This window comes from Necator americanus, chromosome I (assembly GCF_031761385.1).
Source record: "Necator americanus strain Aroian chromosome I, whole genome shotgun sequence".
In the NCBI taxonomy this organism is placed as follows: domain Eukaryota; kingdom Metazoa; phylum Nematoda; class Chromadorea; order Rhabditida; family Ancylostomatidae; genus Necator; species Necator americanus.
Window position 1 is genome coordinate 30,173,228 of NC_087371.1, and position 18,835 is coordinate 30,192,062.

The 18,835-nt window shown below is 40.4% G+C and overlaps 1 protein-coding gene across 1 annotated transcript; it reads right to left on the bottom strand.

Moving 5' to 3' along the window:
* Window positions 1-1,153: 1,153 nt before the first annotated feature.
* RB195_007312 (uncharacterized protein) lies at window positions 1,154-18,143 on the bottom strand (the record flags this gene model as incomplete). Its single annotated transcript, XM_013437568.2, has 6 exons — window positions 1,154-1,351; window positions 1,454-1,583; window positions 13,845-14,014; window positions 14,090-14,239; window positions 14,563-14,688; window positions 18,030-18,143. 6 exons carry the CDS (start codon window positions 18,141-18,143, stop codon window positions 1,154-1,156), a joined length of 888 nt encoding a protein of 295 aa, XP_013293022.2.
* Window positions 18,144-18,835: the final 692 nt, after the last annotated feature.

Below are 18,835 nucleotides of genomic sequence, written 5' to 3' on the forward strand. Positions count from 1 at the left end.
ACAATGAATGGCTTAAGTGGTTGAAAACAATTTGAAAACCACCAACTTGACCAGTGAACAATAATATGGATCATGGAAAAAGAAAAAAATCTAAATTTATGCGTGTACAAAGACACGGCAATACGGATTTCGTTGAATTCCCGACTTTTCTATCCTTAATTTTACAACAGAAGGCGAAAATAATAGTACAGGCATGCATGAAAATCGCCCAAGTAGAGATCTTTCGGCTGTAACGCAGCTATAGTAGGATCAAAACAACATGAAATACGGTGCAGTTGCGTAAGCAGCTGCGCTCGAAGCGGCGCGGTCGAGAAAGCGGTTGGAATCGAGGTGAAACCATAGCGAACAACAGCGAGGAGTTGTCTCAGCAAGGGTCCCACCTAGATCCTAACCTCTACGCTCCACCGCATCGCTTCGAGCGCAACCGCTTACGCAACTGCACCGTGCTTCATGTTGTTTGACTCTATCATACCCTACGCATAGTTGTGGAAAAACTTGTCCACGATGCTCACGGTCACTTGAAGCCGGATACAGCACAAACAAAAACAAAATAAGAATGCGCAAGCAAAGCAAATCGATGAAGTAAGCACAGCAAAGCGACATCGAAGAATCCGGACAATCCGGACAGGAACAAAGAAATAACAATAGAAGAAATTAAGCAGCATCACAATATACATAATATACGATCAGTTTAGGGATTGAAGAAGACGGATGAAGACTGCTCAGGAAGCGCTGTGGAACCGAGGCGGCTAGCGCAGAAATACTTTACATTGTTATAGCGAAAGCAAAGAAGTGAAACAGGAAAAAACGGACGAGAACGGACGCGGAAAGATCCGGAACAACCGAAACTACTGAGAGTATAAACGACATCTTCGGATTACTCGACAAATAACTCGAACGGAACTACATTCGGAAGCTGAGTTAGCGAGTTATCTTTGCATAATGTGAAATCCACAATGATGTCTTTGTTTACCACAAAATTCACTGTGGAACTGCTCTGTTCTAGCCCTAACCTTTATTTTTCAGAATAAATACGTATATTTATAATAGAAAACAGTCTCCAAGTCTGAGCTCTACGCTGCAGCACTCAAATTGTCGAATTCCGCTCAAGAAGATAGCTAGCTTGTCTAGTAGTCTAGTCGATAAACAAATCTCACTCAAATTGTTTCATATACTCTGTTACTTCCGGATTATCCTTGATAGTTTTGAGATATTTGTGGTATTTATCACGTATAATCTTGAAGGTGAATGGACTTGAGTACGGTAGCCCAGTTATGGGGTCACGATATTTCGCGGGTCGTCCGGTCACTGCACAAATGAAGGAAGGCTTCACTTCGGGTTTCTTGAATACCTGCAGAGAAAACTAACACTTACAAAAGGAACCACTGGCAAAAACACCAACAAATGGGAAGATTTGAAAAAGGAAAAGATTTTAAAAAGAAAGTGGTACCACCTTGATGTCAGGGACCAACAGTGTCGTCTCGTTGATGGTGTGCTTGACTGAAATATAAGGAGGTGGGACTTTTCGCCTCACCGTTGCATGTTCACGTTTTTTCTTCCGCTCCAACTCGAACTGCTCATATCTGCAATCCCAAGGAATACTCATTTCGACGGATAAAAGCCGCAATTGTAACGGATAATTTTATTAGCAGTCGTCGTTATATTAAAGGGGGGGGGGGGGGTAAAGATGTCATCACTGAAAATCCGAGAGCGGCCTAAGACAAGGACTTTAATATTTCTAGAATATCGAAGGACAGGAGATATGACTTGAACGAGGAATAGTAAATGTAGAAAATCCAGAACAAAATTAATGTGTAAGAATGACAAACGAGAACTTAACTGCAATTAAGAAAACTTTCTTTCTTTTCAAAACAGATTAAAACAGAGAGGACCAGATTTGGAATTCAAGGCGAAATCGGTACAGTATGGTTAATAGGACGATAGCAATACTTGAATCGGAGAGGAAAAAGTCCCATCAACGCAAAACCAACATCAAAAATTGATTACGAAACGAAAGCTCGTTACAGAGCTGGGAGGCGTAGTGAATAGCGAGCGGGGTTCAGCGAGCAGCCGACAGACGGACGAATGGCCGTCGCAACGGCCCGGGATTTTTATCTTATTCCGAGTTTTTTTTTTTTTTGAAAAAGTGACCACTCAAACAATAACAGGTAGGACTGGATAATCACGAGCCGTAAAGAATATGGTGGAAAGCTTTAAATGTCCAGAGCTTAGCTAATCGCTCACACACTCAGTTTTCTTGAAAAATGCGAGGGATTGGAAGAAGTCAAGCATTTCTACAAAGGAAACGATCAAGGAATCAGTTCAAGATCCTAACACGTAATATGGAGCTTTTTTGCTCCAGATGCCCGCCTTTTCCCACTGTGATGGGGAGACGGATAACTATGCAAATCCAGAGTTCATAAAAAAAAACAAGGAGAATTTTCAACAATCCTACTAATATTCTTATGGATCTTCCATTAGTATCCTAAAATTGGGACCTTATACGTTACTCCAACTAGAGATAGAGTCGGTCGTTTAATGTAGCAGAAAAAAATAACAGCTAATTGGAGTAGAAAATGCTGGAGCAGCAGCAGGCAACACTTTCCACTTCCGAAAATTGGCTTCTGTCTCCTCGAACTACGTAAATAATCGGCAGCATCGACCCTTTCAGGATAAATTTCGAGAGAACGATGAGATTCCTCGAAAATTAAGTTCTATAAATCTTTCGTAGAGCTTCAGAAATAAACCATAGAAATCGGTACGGCTTGACACCCGAAAGGACATTCTGAGAGACTGACATCAGCTTTTAAAAGCACCAAGACTGAACAGATAAGAAAAAAGATATATTTTTAACAAATATCCTTAATAATGTGGTGGCGTATGCGAGTCTGACTGCTACCTGCTCGCGGTTGGTTTGTTTATACTAAATCCATGAGGCATTTAAATGTACGCTCTTGTGCACGAAGCTATATACATGCACAATTGTATGGCGGAAGTTATCCAGATATTGCAAAAAGGTGTTGTTGTCCAGCGCACTGCCAAAGCCCAACCAAAATAGGTCAAATACCTAGAGGGAGCGTGGAATCCTTGGTAACAACTCTCCATTTCGTTACACTGAACTGTCGGATATTGTCGACCTCAGGTACTGGGGTCACTCGGGTGTCAATGGGCCGTTTAAAGGCATCACTCCACGAATCTGAGATGGTACGGATTTCAGGTGGAGTATTCGTATACGGGATAGTAGATTATGGGGAGTGGGGTGATTCCGTCCATTTTTTCCTAATTGCCGTAAAAAACGGCCCGAAAGACACGGCTTCGGGCGTTCTGGCGCACTATTTTCTACGAGGAGTTCGATTGGAGCGCGCCAGCCTTGTGCGGCGCCACATCTTCCGGGCCGTTTTTTACGGCAATTAGCAAGAAATGGACGGGATCACCCCCCTCTCCATAGTCTCCCATCCGGTATACGAATACTCCACCTGAAATCTGCACCACCTCAGATTCGTGGGGTGATGCCTTTAAGGGAGACGTCAATCCTCGGACGAATCGAGGAGGAACTGCGACGAATGTATGGATTCTGTGCGAGCTCGTACTGTAGAGCTGGAAGGTTTGGAGCTGGGCTGTATTCGAGGACGACACGCCTCAGCGAGGAAGCGGCCAGCAGCATCAGGCAATAATACCAGCCGACGATTAAGTCAAGTGAGTCAAAACATCCTTAGTGATTTTCTGCTTCAGTCAATTCAAAACATTCCTATGTAAAAACATGAGGTTAGTCAATGTATACAAAGCTCCCGTAGAAGCGTGTGAAATGAACCTCCATGAATCCAAATCATTCTTCTTGAACAAAATAGTCATAAAATAAATAGAAAATATGAAATATAACAAGAAAAAATAGAAAATAGTTAGTTAATATAAACAGCTGAATGTAGTTTCCATCCATGGAATTCCATGGAAAATTCTTCACGTACCAACAACAAAACATTTTTGCTAGAATTCTCAAAATAGGTTTAGCAGGACTCTTTTTCTGGCGGACAGAATGACGCCAGTCAAAACTTGCCAAACTTGTTTTATCAGTTCCTTTCTCCGTTCGCGTGTGTTCTAGAAAAGAAAAAAAAACGAGCCAACAAAGATAATTTGTTTGGGAGCGTCAAAAACCAATTCCCCTCCACAGCACCTAAAATGCACTCTTTTCAAAAGAAAACTGCGGATCTCACTTCGTGAGCGCGCACTCAAGGAATTGCAGAATTCGAGGAAGAAAGCGAGTAGGACAGGATGGAAAATAGAAAAAATATGAAGGAGATTATGTTTGACGTTACTCATCTCAATTTGAGAGAACAAGAAGAAAATAAATAAAAATAAAATTTGTAAACATCTCTACAGAACAAACAACAATGTCCTTCATGTCGAACAATTCTCGATATATTGGAAGGGCTATTCTGTTTACCCCATTGATCAAAATGGGCAAAATCAATCAGAAAAGCCGAGGAAGGACAGGAAATGAACGATCAAAGCAGACTTTTCGAATTTGTATGACCTAAGAAACATCCACGTGAGCTGATGAGCTGCAGTTGGTGGTATTTTGGAGTCAAAAATTACTAGGCAAGTGAAAAAGTTCTCATAATCACTTGAGCTACAGCCAGCTGTTAGCATTTGAGCAGTTTTCAAAAAAAAAAGAACTTCGAAATGAATCCAAAAGATATAACTGAATGAAAGGATGGGCGATACTGTTACATTCGCGAACTGTTCACAGAAGAATGACTCAGCAGGAAAGAAACGGGAAAGATCTACATCTAGATACTAGAATTTAAAGGAATTTCACAGGAATTCGGGAAAAAAAAATCGAAAATGAATTCGCCACCACCTATTCATGGAAGCTGTGCTGGTGATGGAACATTCTCAGAAAAAAAAATCAGCAGATAAAAATGAAGAGAAATAAGATAATTTTAGAAGGAGAGGATAATAGTGTTGTAACAGTGTCATCAAAGCAAACATCGAAAGACTGCTATGTCGAAGAAAACAGGATCTGTCTCTCTCTCTCTCTCTCTCTCTGTCACTCTTTCAACCACATTCCACTTTGGAAAAAGTTCACAAAAGTGTCACAGCCACAGAGATTTTTAAGAAATACACTGTAAGCAAACATTAGATATGTACGAGTAGCAACCAACGTAGAATCAGTAGCAAAATCGGATACATATATATGACCATATGACCATGCTCGCACTTTCGAACATCATTTCTTAGCCGCATGAAAATTCCCAAGTGAATCAAGAACGTCAACAAATTCGCGTTCTCAATTTTTACACACCTACAAAATGTTTAGTCAAAAAAAAAAACGAAAACAAGGACTTGACTCTAACCAGTTAGATCTTAGTCAAAACGTCTAAATTCTCATGGAAACGGCTCGTCTAATAGTGTGGTTGTTCGGGGAATTATTAGCCCAAACAACAACAACAACAACAACGGATCGGACTAGGCCAATTGCAGTCCATTTGTGTGTATGCGCCTAGCCCTGCTCGTCTATTGATCACTCGTCCATAAATGCAGTAGCAAAGTGAGCACAGAATCGAAGAAAGAGACCAGCTATGACTGCTGCAAAGACCCGCCCTTCAGGCCAAGCCATTCCTTTTTTCGGAGATGAAGATCGTCGCAGCGTTCCTCTGCTCTTTGAGGATGACGTTCACAACAACTTTGTGCTGTGTTGTGCGAAATGAGCACTTTTGCTCTCCATCCAATCAACTTCACTCAATCTCCTATATCTCTTCTAAGCACTGAAAAGGACAAAACATATAAATTAGCGAGAACGGAGTCATATACGCTTATTTAATACCTCATACAAACAAAGGGATTAAAAAAGCGTTGAAAAAATACCGCAGCATGCACCAGGTTCCCTCTAAGAAAATTTCCATGCTTCCATCTCAGTACATTTATTTTTCATACAAATTTTCAAACCATTATCATGCCTAAACCCACATTCTTGAAATTTGAGATAGCACACCGAAAACTGGTTATATTGAAAACCTCAAACTGTGTGAATAAAGTGACTACACAAAGGAACACCCTAAACGCTTGCGACTGGTCTAATTTTTTACTGGCGACAATTCCAAATAACTTTTATTCTGGAAAAGTACCTCAGTACCATAGCGGTCCTTAATCTTTATTCAAACTTAATCTTTTCTACTTTTTTAAATTTAAATTTAGTACCCTAAGAAAATCTTGCCATGTTGTCAAAATGAACTTTCACTAACGACTGAAGGACCGAATTTTCGCACCGATATTGTGCTCAGTACCATAGCGGTCCTTAATTTTTATTTAAACTTAATCTTATTTTTACTTTTTCATTTAAATTTAGTACCCTAAGAAAATCTTCCCATATTGTCAAAATGAAATTCCACGAACAACTGAAGGATCGAATTTTCGCACCGATATTGTGCAGCATAGACTCATTCAAAGTATTTTTTTTTTGTTTTTGGGAGCATCATCAAGTTCAGGATCGATGAAGTCGCTAAATGCAAAGCGTGGTGAAAACGTATGCACATCTTCAAAATTCAATCCAGACTTATAGATTAAAGGATGTAGCCGACTGTCTGTACGTTTTGAACCAGCCAAAAAGAAATTAGATTAATTAACCAAAAATAACGTTAGCTCCAGCTGCAAAAAGGTAAATTGGAGTTGTCATGAGCCTCACTGGCAGAAAAAAAACTTTGCCAGAGGATAAACGACGTTGAACATTCAAAGATATTCGCGTGCCACTGCAAAAATTCATGAGCAGGAATGAACATTCAGGATCATGGAACTGTACTGGTACTACTGTGCACGAGACACTACTGTACGACAGAAAACTGTGGCGCAAGTGAGGATTTTCCATTCCTCTCTTCCAGATAACGTTAGTATAACAGTAACCAAATGAACAGAGAAAGCAAAGAAAGAAAAAAAAAGAAGAAAAGAAGAAATTAGCAGAGAGAAATTCGATAGTTTTCTCCGAATTTCTATATATTCCAATAGACTAGTTATTTACATGTGACGAATTTTCGAGTTTTCGAATAAATCGAATACTTGTGCCATCGAATAATCAAAGACTCAAAACTTCCAGCTCGAAATTTCATACTCTTCTTATGGAGTTCGACTAATGCTCAAACTCTGGTTTGAATGATTCCCCTACTTCAAGTCCGCTAATACTCCGGCTGACTAGTGGGAAAAAAGGGATAAAAAGGATCATTCAAAAAAAAAAGAAGTGGCCACTTGCACTGAAAAAGAACTTCAACACTCAACTGACCAAGTAGTCACCGATTTTAATAATATCGCCAACATGAAATATTACAATTAGAACCACAGAATAAAACCCTAAATCTCAGAAAAGCAAGGTTCCCAACTCATTTTCTGCGCGAACAGTTACGTCGTTCTAAAGAGTACGTATATTACGTAAGCTCGTAAAGTTCTGTCATCGGACCCAATATTGGAGGTAAACTCACGATTTCGATTCAAAAATTTATTTCGTGGTGACTTCGAAGAATAACAATGTTACTCTCGAGCGTAAATTTACTTTAGTAACTAAATTAAAGCGCAGATCCCCGAAGAGATCCTATAGTAATACTAACACTTAGACCATAATTGCGCTAAATAACCATGGGCAAGTTCAGACACATTTAATTTCTCACGAGAAAAAGTTTGTTCTAAAAATAGAACATGTAGAACTGCGCCGATACAACTTATTACGATATCACATATACAGCTGAGGAGGTTTCATAGTGACTGGCAAAACAAGAAAAAAATCACTAGACTACAGCTATATAATCACAACTATAAGCGAATCCAGTGAATCACCAAATCATTAATCAAAACTGATTCATTTCTGTAATTCAATGTATGCTCGAATCTTGAATGGATCGAATCAGATTTCATTAGGATTTTCGAATGAATAAAAGCTTGTTAAAATGATTGATGCCACTCGGGTCTATTGTAGATCAAATATAGTGAACAAAAGCGCCCTGATGGTGTTTCTAGCGATGGGACTGGGAGAGAAGTTTGGGAGAGGATAGGAGAGCGGTTAGGCAGAGAGGGAGCGGGTTGCGTGGCAGCAGGTAGAAAGACTTCGTAATTTTTTTGAGCATTTCTCAGATTATGCCTTGCCCGAAGAATTAGTCATAGAGAGTGTCCTAAGAAGATTCACTGTCGTTACTATAAATATGTATAAATAGCTAATACCTACCTACCCCAATCATAACACTGCATTGCCGGCACTTTAAAAAGAATCTTGATGTGTTCCAATAATGATAGAATTTTTTTAGATACACTTAAATGTAGTTAGCTATTAAATTGTTTTGAAAAATCACACACATCAGTCGGGATTTTCTAATGGAAACCTTGAGGAAAAGTTTTATTATGTAAGTTGATCTCAAATTTGCAATCCTAACAGAAGCAAGAGAAATATTCTCGTGACATATGAGGAAGATATGCATCTATTGGCTTCAAATTACGTATACGAAAATTTGTGTTGAAAACAGGGAGCACTGCTGTCTTCAAAAATAACCGATATGAAAATCATTCATAAGTTCCAGGACTTTTATAGCTTAAATTTTTTCCATGTGAAAGAAAAACCGAAACTTAAAAGACAATTTCGAATAATCTTGGCAGTTCAGGAGCAGGTGAGTAAACAGGAACGGAAGAAAGTGATAAAACGCGGAAAAAGTATGGATGAAAACAGATGCTGGAGAGCCTTCTGTTCCACTGACTATTGGAAGAAAAAGAGTTCGTTTAAATAGAATCTTAAACTTTCTGAGAATAATATAGCCGATGTTCGCTCTTTCTCCCTTTTAATGGATCACCACACTACTAAATATGTCATGTAGAATTAATTACACTGTTTTTTAAATGTTGTATATAGGTTTATTCTCGATCCCGGTTGCGGTAGGTAATTGGCATAGTAATTACCCTCCTTGTTGATATTTTTGATTCAGTAATTTCGATACCTCTAACTATGTGATCTTCCTTTCATATTCCTTTGCAACTGTGTTCTTAGTTTGTTCTCTCTGCCTCCATAGCCAGGAAAGCACCTAGGACGAAGGCGACACCACCGAAACGTTAGCCGTAATAAAGTTTGTTAACAATCTTGGCTGTTGCTTAAATTCGACTATCAACAAGTTGCAATCTCTATGCCAAGATTCAAGGAAAGTCGAACTTTCGTACTCCTAGGATGAGTGTCCGCCTCCCTGAACGACTGGAGAGTGGTTTCGTGGAGGCATGTTTGCAACTCTTCGGACATATCCACCGGATAGGAATGTCTAGGAAACATTCGCGAAAAAGCGATGTTGACAGAACATGCTGAAACTTCATAAATTCACTATTAGTAGATACCGTAACCAATGTTACAATATGCTGAGGTAGACAATGGCCGCTGCAATACTATCAGTTTTCTCTCACACTTCTGCAACAGCATATACATAGATGCAACAATTGATACCACAGCCAGGATCAAGCATGGACTTGGAAAAACCTTCCTGAAAACGACTCATCCCCCCACCCTAATCTCATTCTTTCTAATGTAGCTGTTCATATAGCAATCAAAAATTAAGTACAATAAATAGTACTAGGTACCAGAATACTAAGTGCCGTTTTACATGAAGAATTTCAAATCAAATTTTTTTTCATTAACCAGGAAATTAAAAAATATATTCCCCAACTGACTCAACAGTTTCCCATCTACCAATGAAAGAGAAAATCCCAAGCTCAGAGAATTCGGGGTTTTTGGAATCAAAGAAACACAGGACATTTTTGATATCGTTTGAAGAATGGTACTTCTTGCCCGCAAAAAAGTTAGATTGGACAAAAAAGATGATTAGTCAGTTGGACTAATGTCGGGACTACACGATGCATGAAGTAAAACTCCCCAGCCTGATTAGGCAATTTTTTTCTTAATTTTTTAAACAGAGGTTGACTTGAATTAAACGCGCCATTTTTTTCCTGGCAAGCGTAAGTAGGTAAGAGACTCATTGGTTGAGAGTTTTCTTGTGTAGCCAAGTTCGTGGAGCCGTTTACATCACAGGACTTGTACAGTCCATTCGCGACCAATTCAACTAGGGCCTCTTTTTGTATCACAGTTGGCGGTGTTCCCCGATGCATGCCTTCAAGGTTCTCGTTCCCTTTCCGAAACCTCTTGAACCATCGATGAGCATCCCGAACGATGATGATACCGCCTCGCCAAATCCAATATGAATTCAATTGATAAATTCTGCAGCTTTAAGTCCAATTTGAAGTCATACAGTAGGCACATGCGAATTTGTACACTGGAACGAGGCATGATTCTAAGTAAAAATTCAAAAACTAATAACTAATTTAAAAGAGAACTAGAAACTCAATCATTACAATAATAAACAGGATATTAGGCAATAATAATCAGCAAAGAGAAACCTTTAGAATACTTGTTTTCCATGATAAGCAGATCGCTACAAAAAGCGATCCAAAAAACGACAGTAAGTATTCCGGTACCTAGTATCAAAGAGCAAATTGCGCTCATTAAATAAATCTTTAAAAACTTTGATAGAACAAGTGCCAATTAATAGTGCTATAATAAATACTAATATATAGTGTTATAAGTAAAATTAAAAAAAAAACATAATATAATCTAGACGCCACAGACTACAAGAATTAGAAAGTGTATCAGTACATATGTGCACATATAAGTTGAAAACATGAAGAAAAACAATTGATAATGAGGCAGGACACGTTTTAAAAGAATTTTCACTTGTTTCCTACTACTTACACACAATTTCACCCTCCGACTGTGATTTCAGACTACCAATACTTCGATCTTCACCGGAGTCTCGATTTTTGTGAAAAATAAAAAAAAAAACGGAGTACGACAATTCACCGATAATTTTTCTGGAACTGTGATATTTACAGCACTCATCCGCGACCTGGAGCTGATTTCAGCTATTAACACTCGGTCTGATAGGGAATAACTGCTGGACTGATCGGATTTTGTTAGCTTGAAATAAACATTTATAAGTTGATGCGAGAAAGAAAACTAGAAAGACAGATAAGGGTGCGCTCTGTGTGGGAAGGTTCGCGTTGTAAAACCGTTATCTTTCTTAGATACCCTCCTTTTTCAAGCTGTTCGAGAGAAAGAAAAATTTTAACAAATTTTTCAACATCTTCTCAACTAACCTTTGAGAGAAAAAAAGAAGCCAGAAAAAAGTAAAAATGAATTCTAGTAGGAAAAGTCCTCGCTATAACATACTTTAAACCGGGCTAGTTTTCACAGAGTACGAGCTGAGTTACTGGATTTTGTTCGAAGCAATAGAGATTTTGACCCGCACCCGAAAATCTGGAATCTCCCACTTTTTCTCGTTACGCTATTGCAGGTGGAAAATCTGCTGCTATGTTTTGATAGAACACCGAAGAAAACCCTTACCTGCTAATTTGGATCTCTGTAGATGGCCTGGTTCTTTCAAAAGCCAGTTAAGAAAAAATCTGAGTCACAAGGAAAAATTTTCCGTTTTTGCCAACCAGGTTTCAAAAAAAAATTAGAAATGTTAGAAACATCAAATGTTGCTCGAATATTGACAAAATCTATTTCTGCAACCGCGATAAATTGTATTGGGTGAAGTTTAGGGAATGCTTCGTTACTCTGGAGCTCGTGGAGCTTATTTTCCACTGGTTTTATTCCTGTCTTAAGCCGTAGGTGTCTTTTTTTCGCTTAGTAATAATTTCTCGTTAAACTCGTTATCACTAAGTGCACCAACCTCACTTCTCTTCTGTCAGGGACCGATCCCTGACCGTTTCAATAAGAACCGTGCGTCATACACTGATTTCATTTGGTGGCAAAACTCCACCACTCTCACCAAAGTATGTATAAGATAATTAGAACAAAATTTTACGAAAAAAAAAATTAATTCTAGATCAACTTTAACGGATCAATTTTAACGTAAGTTTAATTAACAGCGACTACCGTCGCCTTCTTTCCTCTTCTGTTCTCTTCGTTTCCTTCCTCCTCTTCACACCTCCCTCACGGCACCCCTCTTACAACCCTCTGTTGAGGAAATCCCTAATTACGCTTGATCCTAAGTATAACCAGTGGCATGATGGTGCGGCGTATGTAATATGGTCAAAACGAGTAGGATACGACGCAAAGCACTCTGCAGTCGCGTAAGCGGCTGCGCTAGAAGCGGCGCAGTGGAGCGCAGCGGTCAGAATCGAGGGAAGACACTTGCTGCCAACACTCTTCGCTGCAGTTCGTAATGGCAGCACCTTGATTCGAACTGCTTCCTCCACCGTGTCCCTTGGAGCGCAACCGCCTGGACCGCGCTCCATTTTGTTTTGACCGTACAAACGTACGCAAAGGCGGCAGAGAAGAGTTGTGCACCACTTCGAGGTACTTCGACACTTACTGCGCTTTCTGAACGCAATATTCACAATGAATCACGAATGCCGAGATACTTCGAAATGGGCGGGTTTAGCGCAGGCGGTAAAAGATTTCGCTGCGATTGCACGATCAATCGTTGGTTCCAAATCGTCCCACAGTCAACCGAGCCTTTCATCTCTTTGCGGTCGATAAATTGGTACCTGACTTGTCTGGGAGGAGAAAAACACTAATTTTATGAATCAGCTCGCCCCGCAAATCACTGTACGGCTACAGGCACGTTCAGAAACCTTGAATGGTTATGGATTAAAGTCGGGCGCGTAGGCGCATCCCCATTGAGATTGATCAACTTCGTGCACTTGACTGTTTTATCCTTCATTGGGATTTCATCATACCCATTGTTTGTTGTCCTCAAACATGTAGAAAATGGACTGTTCAACACTAATATCATTCACGTAGAAGCGATCTGAGGATTGATTGATGTAAGTTTAGCGAATAAATGTTCTCTGGTGCAGTCGCAGTGAATGGAATGAATGAGTCGCAACAATACCTTCGACCGTCCAGATTTTTGCTGTACTCCTCGTCGTGTGACAATGTGAAGATCCCTCGGCCACCTCTGCCGTGTCGTGATATGTTCTTCAAAATAGTTGTGACGACACCAAGATGGCCGACACCCATAGGCGGTAGTGATCAAAGAACAGAACAAACGTCGGACAATGAAAACTGTCTGTTAGAGCAAGTAGGAAACCATAACCCTCAAATTCCAACTCCATTACGTCCTCACAAGGAAAAAATCCTTTCGTGGGACCAGAACATAGGGGGTTGTCTGGGTCTTTGCGTTGGATTTTTCTTCCCGTTTTGAAGTAATCTTTTACTCTTGGAGGAGACGTCGCTGAATTCCACCCCTACTGAATATCGGGTCGTGACAGGTCTGAAAAGCAAGTTACGTTGCCAGTTGTAGTACAATCGTGAGAACAAATCGTGCATCAGGAGCGTAATTTGGAGCCCCTAACACATTATTGAATCGTCAATCGTCCATCGGCTCTTGAAGTAATCTTTTAATCTTTTTCGAGCATATCCAACAACCGAATTACGCGGTAAACAACGAATCACCGAGTTCGACCGAGTTAGAAGCTCTGGTCTAACACCAGAAAACGAAGAAGAAAAAGCCTGACGGAGACTCCACCCTAAGTCCTGCTCCAATCGAATGATCATCATTGTCACACAAACAAACACAAATACTATTGTATGAACCTAGGTTCACTGTCAGAAAATGTAGCAGAAGGAATCTTTTCTTAAAATGACTGGAGCGCTGGAGCGCTAGACTTATGGTTAGACAAAGAATGAGTAAATGGAAAGAGCGGAGGGGACGAGAAAGGAGGGTGTACTGTCGAGCGTTAGTGATTTGTCTCCTTTGCAAAGAAAAGGTTTTTGGGAAGTCATTGTCTCATGAAAAAGGTGATCTGATCATAGAGGAAGAAATTGAACGTACTTTCTCAGAGACTCTAAATTCATCTTTTCAGTTTTCTCAGCTTCCTTCAAACGAGCAGCTTGGGTTTTTGCATCGACAGAGTTTGCCGCAACAACTTTGCCAGCCATCCTTGCCACGGCCCAAGCTTTGTTTTTAGCAAGGAGTTCAGCACGAGACCCACGTTTCGGTTCCTACAACCGAAACCATTTAAATAGTAACTTGCAATTTAAATGAACAACGCAGCCCAAACAAGATAGTAACCATACTTTGTAACCCTTCGTTTTCTTTCGATTGGGTCTTTCCTCGTTTTCATCACCACTGATTGGTTCGTCTTCCTCTTCGGGGTTGTCGAAATCCGAGTCCACTTCATCTACATCCGAGTGGACAGGAGATTCAAAAATATCATCAGCATCATCCTGAAACACGAAACTGCGGCAGCAAAGCAACAAAACTGTAAGTACGCTGAACGAGCGCTAAGCTCACAGTACATCAAAAACTGAAACTTATTCGAAAAAGGTCCTTCATTCCAACAAAAAGTTGAATCTGGACAATGAAAAACAGCTACTTTTTAATGTAAGACAGCAAGAAATCAGAATTTTAAGCGAACTAGCCCTAGAAGTGTAACGTTTCGGAATCCTAAACAAACTGCCTAACTTTCTTCAAATGTTCCTTAACTTTATGGTGTACAATCAACAATAATCCTACCACAACACTGAATACAGAGAGTTTGCAGACAAACCTCGTTGAAACCGCCTCCGTAAGCACTCTTGTAGAACTCATCCTCTTGATTGCTGGACTCAATCAGAGCGGACATTTTGTTGCCTGCATTAGCACGCTTTGATCGAGCGTTCACCATCAGTTCCACCTGAACAATGGAAGATGACAGCCCAAAGAAACAACAGAAAACAAAACAGGATCCTCATCAGCTCTAACTAGATAATTCACATGACACCGCAATTCGAAGGTTAGAAGTGTATTATTGTTTCAGCCGTTCTTTTTTTAATTTGGCTTTTTACCTATTTTAAAAAGTTCAGCTCTTGGGATTATCATTTCCACTTATGACAACACTGTTCTGCAAGATGGTGAGACCAACAACTTTCTATATCACAACTGGAGACAGATTGCAGGAATCACCCACGGCAATTCACTGATTTTGAAAACAAAGCAACAAATTCTGACAAGGTAGGATCACTGCAACAGTTTGCAGTTTTGGTTTCCATGTGTACTCTGAACCGTGTTATCGGAGTGGATTTAATTATTCCTTCATATATCTTCCAATGAACTGCGAATATATGTTATCCATGGAGCTTGGTGTAATGCGCAGACGTACAACACTCATTTCGAAAGAGAAAACCAATTTCTACGATGTATCAAGAACGTATGAACTTAGTATAAAAGGATAAAGTCACTGGCGTATCAATCCACTTGGAATACGCCAACGCGTTTTTATTGCAATTCCTAATCGTTAGAGGTTTTGGAACGTGAGTTGGCCCATACAGTGACTTGCGGGGACCAGCCGATGATCAAGTCCTATTATCCTCCCAGACTTGTCTAGATATCAACTTGTCTGAGAGGATACCAGTTTACCGATTTCGAAGAGATGAAAGGCTTGGTTTGCACTAGGCCGATTGCGAACCATCGACCGTGCAGCTACAGCGGTCCTCTAATCGACTGCGCTACTGCGACTGCTCAACTGCGAAATTACTCATAAAAAATATTTTGATGACCAGCGAATAGCTTACACCAGGTCGTTTGTAAAGCAGTTAAAGGTCAACTGTGGCCACACGCTTGATGGTTCGAAGCCGCTTTAGTGACGTGGCAAGTCTGATCGTTAAACCCCGGAGGAATGAGAGATTGGTACCAGACCTGTCACAGAGGATAAAAACACTGAACTGATCAACGGCTGTCACCGCAATTCATTGTATAGCCCAACAATCGTTGCAAAACTTCAACGATCACGAATTGCACTAAAACGTGGCGCATCCCAAATGGATCGATACGGCAGTGACTTTAACTTTCTACTTATGATGGCTTACAACACCTTGATAATATTCAATTGGTGACGAATTCCCCAACAACAATGTTCAGACTAACAATGCAAAGTACAGGGCTCATCACGTTAATTTAACGCAAATGGAAGGAGGAACCAGTGACGGACTACAAATCGAAATAATTTCTTTCTAATTGGTTGTTAAACTTCTCCACGAAGAAAATCTTTATACATTACTTTATGATGATGTCTACTTCTGCGTTTTCTCTCAATCACTCGTGAATCTCGTTAAATCGCTTGTAAAAAGACTTCACAGTTTTGAATGTGTATGATCTGAATGGTACGTTTCCACTAGCATTCTCAAAAACTACGTCTCGAACTCTATCCACTCGCGAAAAGAACCTAAAATTGGAAATTTCCGCAAACATTGGTTTAAAGGCATCTCCCCACGAATCTGAGGTGGTGCAGATTTCAAGTGGAGTATTCGTATACGGGATGGGAGACTACGGAGAGGGAGGTGATTCCGTCCATTTCTTGCTAATTACCGTAAAAAACGGCCCGGAAGATGCGGCGCCGCACAAGACTGGCGCGCTCCAGTCGAACCTCTTGTACAAACTGGTGCGCCAAAACGAATGAAGCCGTATCTTCCGGGCCATTTTTACGGCAATTAGGAAGAAATGGACGGAATCACCCACCTCTCCGTAGTCTTCCATCCTGTATACGAATACTCCACCTGAAATCTGCACCACCTCAGATTCGTGGGGTGATGCCTTTAACTCCTCCCATGGAATTGAGGGCAGTCATGACAATGCATACACATGAATACTCCCGGGAAAAAAGTACAAGCCGTCCTGCTTTGATACAACCGTTCATTCCGGTAGTCCATTACAACCTCCTTTTCTTTTGAATTCAACGGTACAACCGAAACTAGTGTTTCAGGCGGAAAAGGGCCAAGTGTGTTTGGTTCCAAGACGTCCTGACACCTTTTCTGACAAAGAAATTTCAAAATTGAGTAAAAATACCGTCGATGTTGGCACAGCAAAAATGGCAATTACCACTACACTTACCCCCCATAGTAACACTTCGGGCATAACTATGAAAGTCCTCTTAGAGTAGCAGAAGCATCGGTACGTATGGACGTTTGGGCAGCTGAGAGCAAAACGGAGGGAATTACGAGGAATAAATACCGCCTATGCAGCGAAACTACAGCGGCGAGCACCTATGTCTGTTTGGACGTTCGTCGCGCGCACGCAGTAACTTACGCGTTCAGTTTGCAGGACATACATTCTCTTTGTGCTTAGATCTATCGCAATCAATACAAAATATCACCTACATATTGTTTTATGCCCTTGAGATTGAATATAACACACAATATGAGTCACGGAAACAATCGTGTGCTACATTGGACTGTGTCCGCGGAAGACACTACTGCCCTCCTTTGTCAGGGAAGGTGTCAGAACCACAGTATTTTTCCTCCAGAAGCCTCACGCAGAGCGGTTATTTAATACTTGGGCATGGCACTGCATGGGGACACCACTTCTGCACAACACCCATAATGTAGAAATTATAATTCTACGATTTCTTTCAGATTTTATGTGCGTTGCAACTGATTTCGTAGGAAAAAAACGCCATTTTTTTAGTTGAGTTGAGCGGAGCCACGCTCGTCTCCTAATCTACAAACAAAAACGATCGCCTTCACCGCATATACGTTGTTATTTGAATACTTTCGGCAACGACTGTGGCTTCCACACTGAGGATGAGTAATCCCATCAAATGAAATCTATAGAAAATCATAGAATGACAATTTTTAGGTTAAGGGTACTGTGCACGAACAGCGTTCCCATGCAATGGTATCCCCAAAAGATCGGATAATTCCCCCCCCGCAAAGTTTCTGCAAGAAGAACTAAAAAAAACTGAAGCTTTTGGTTGACGGGAAAGGTTATTTTTTGAGGTACAGCGACACAGGAAGATGTACTGAAACTAAACTAAAAATACTTCAGAAATGTGGTTAACGCCCTGCAAATCAAAGTCTCGAATTGTTACTCAATTAAAAAATAAGGATTTAAATGATAAAGTCACTGGGATTCAATAAAGTTTCAACTGTTTTAGCATTTGAAGGCTGTTTCCCACCTGTATAGAACAATAACCAAACATTTTTATAAGGAAAGCAGCTACAAAAACAACTCAAGAAACTCAACAACGTAACAACAACGCACCTCCACTTCTTCTTCGCTACTGTTTTCATTCTCGCTCGATTCCTCATCGGAGACATTGCTATGTTCGGGATCACTATGTTTTTCTTCAGAAATATTCCCGTCTCCAGCGCTCATACCTGAAATACTGAGCACTTAGAAGTGTATTTATAATACAATATGAGCTAGTCCAGCCCAAATAAAGAGAAGGGAAGTAAACAAAATGCAACAAAGAACACCGTGACTAATTCAAATCGGATATATCTTCTGAATTGTCAGCAAATAAATACAAAAGAACTGTTGAAAAGCGCAAACGGCGAATTTCGCGCTCCAATGCAGAAATGCCTCATGATGCGGAGAGCGTTTGCATCCGACGAAATTCAGGACACTGGAGCTGTCGATGTTGTTCTGAGCGTGATGAATCTGTTCTACAACTAAGATGTTTGTACTCTTCTAGATAATTCTGTTTATGCGAATAAAGTGAACTGAGCTGTTGTCTCCAGCACGTTCTGCAACTAGTAACTCCACCTCTGCGGTAAGGCTCAGCGTCCACTCATTGAGTGACTTCCGTCTTAGGTTTTCTTCGGCAGAGGTTCCGCGTAAGCGCCTAAATTGTTGTTGATCCAACAAAGTATGGATTACGGAACAGTAGCAATAAAATTGTTTGACAACAGCATCGAAAATTCCGTGTTTCCTAGCAAGACTCCCTTAAATGTTTCTTCTCTACCACTGCTGCATTTCCTGCGTTATAATTTCGTTATTCTGTTTCATTGTTGTTGTTGTTGTGTTCTTGACCACTGCTCTTTGTTTACCACGTTCTCATTTCTATT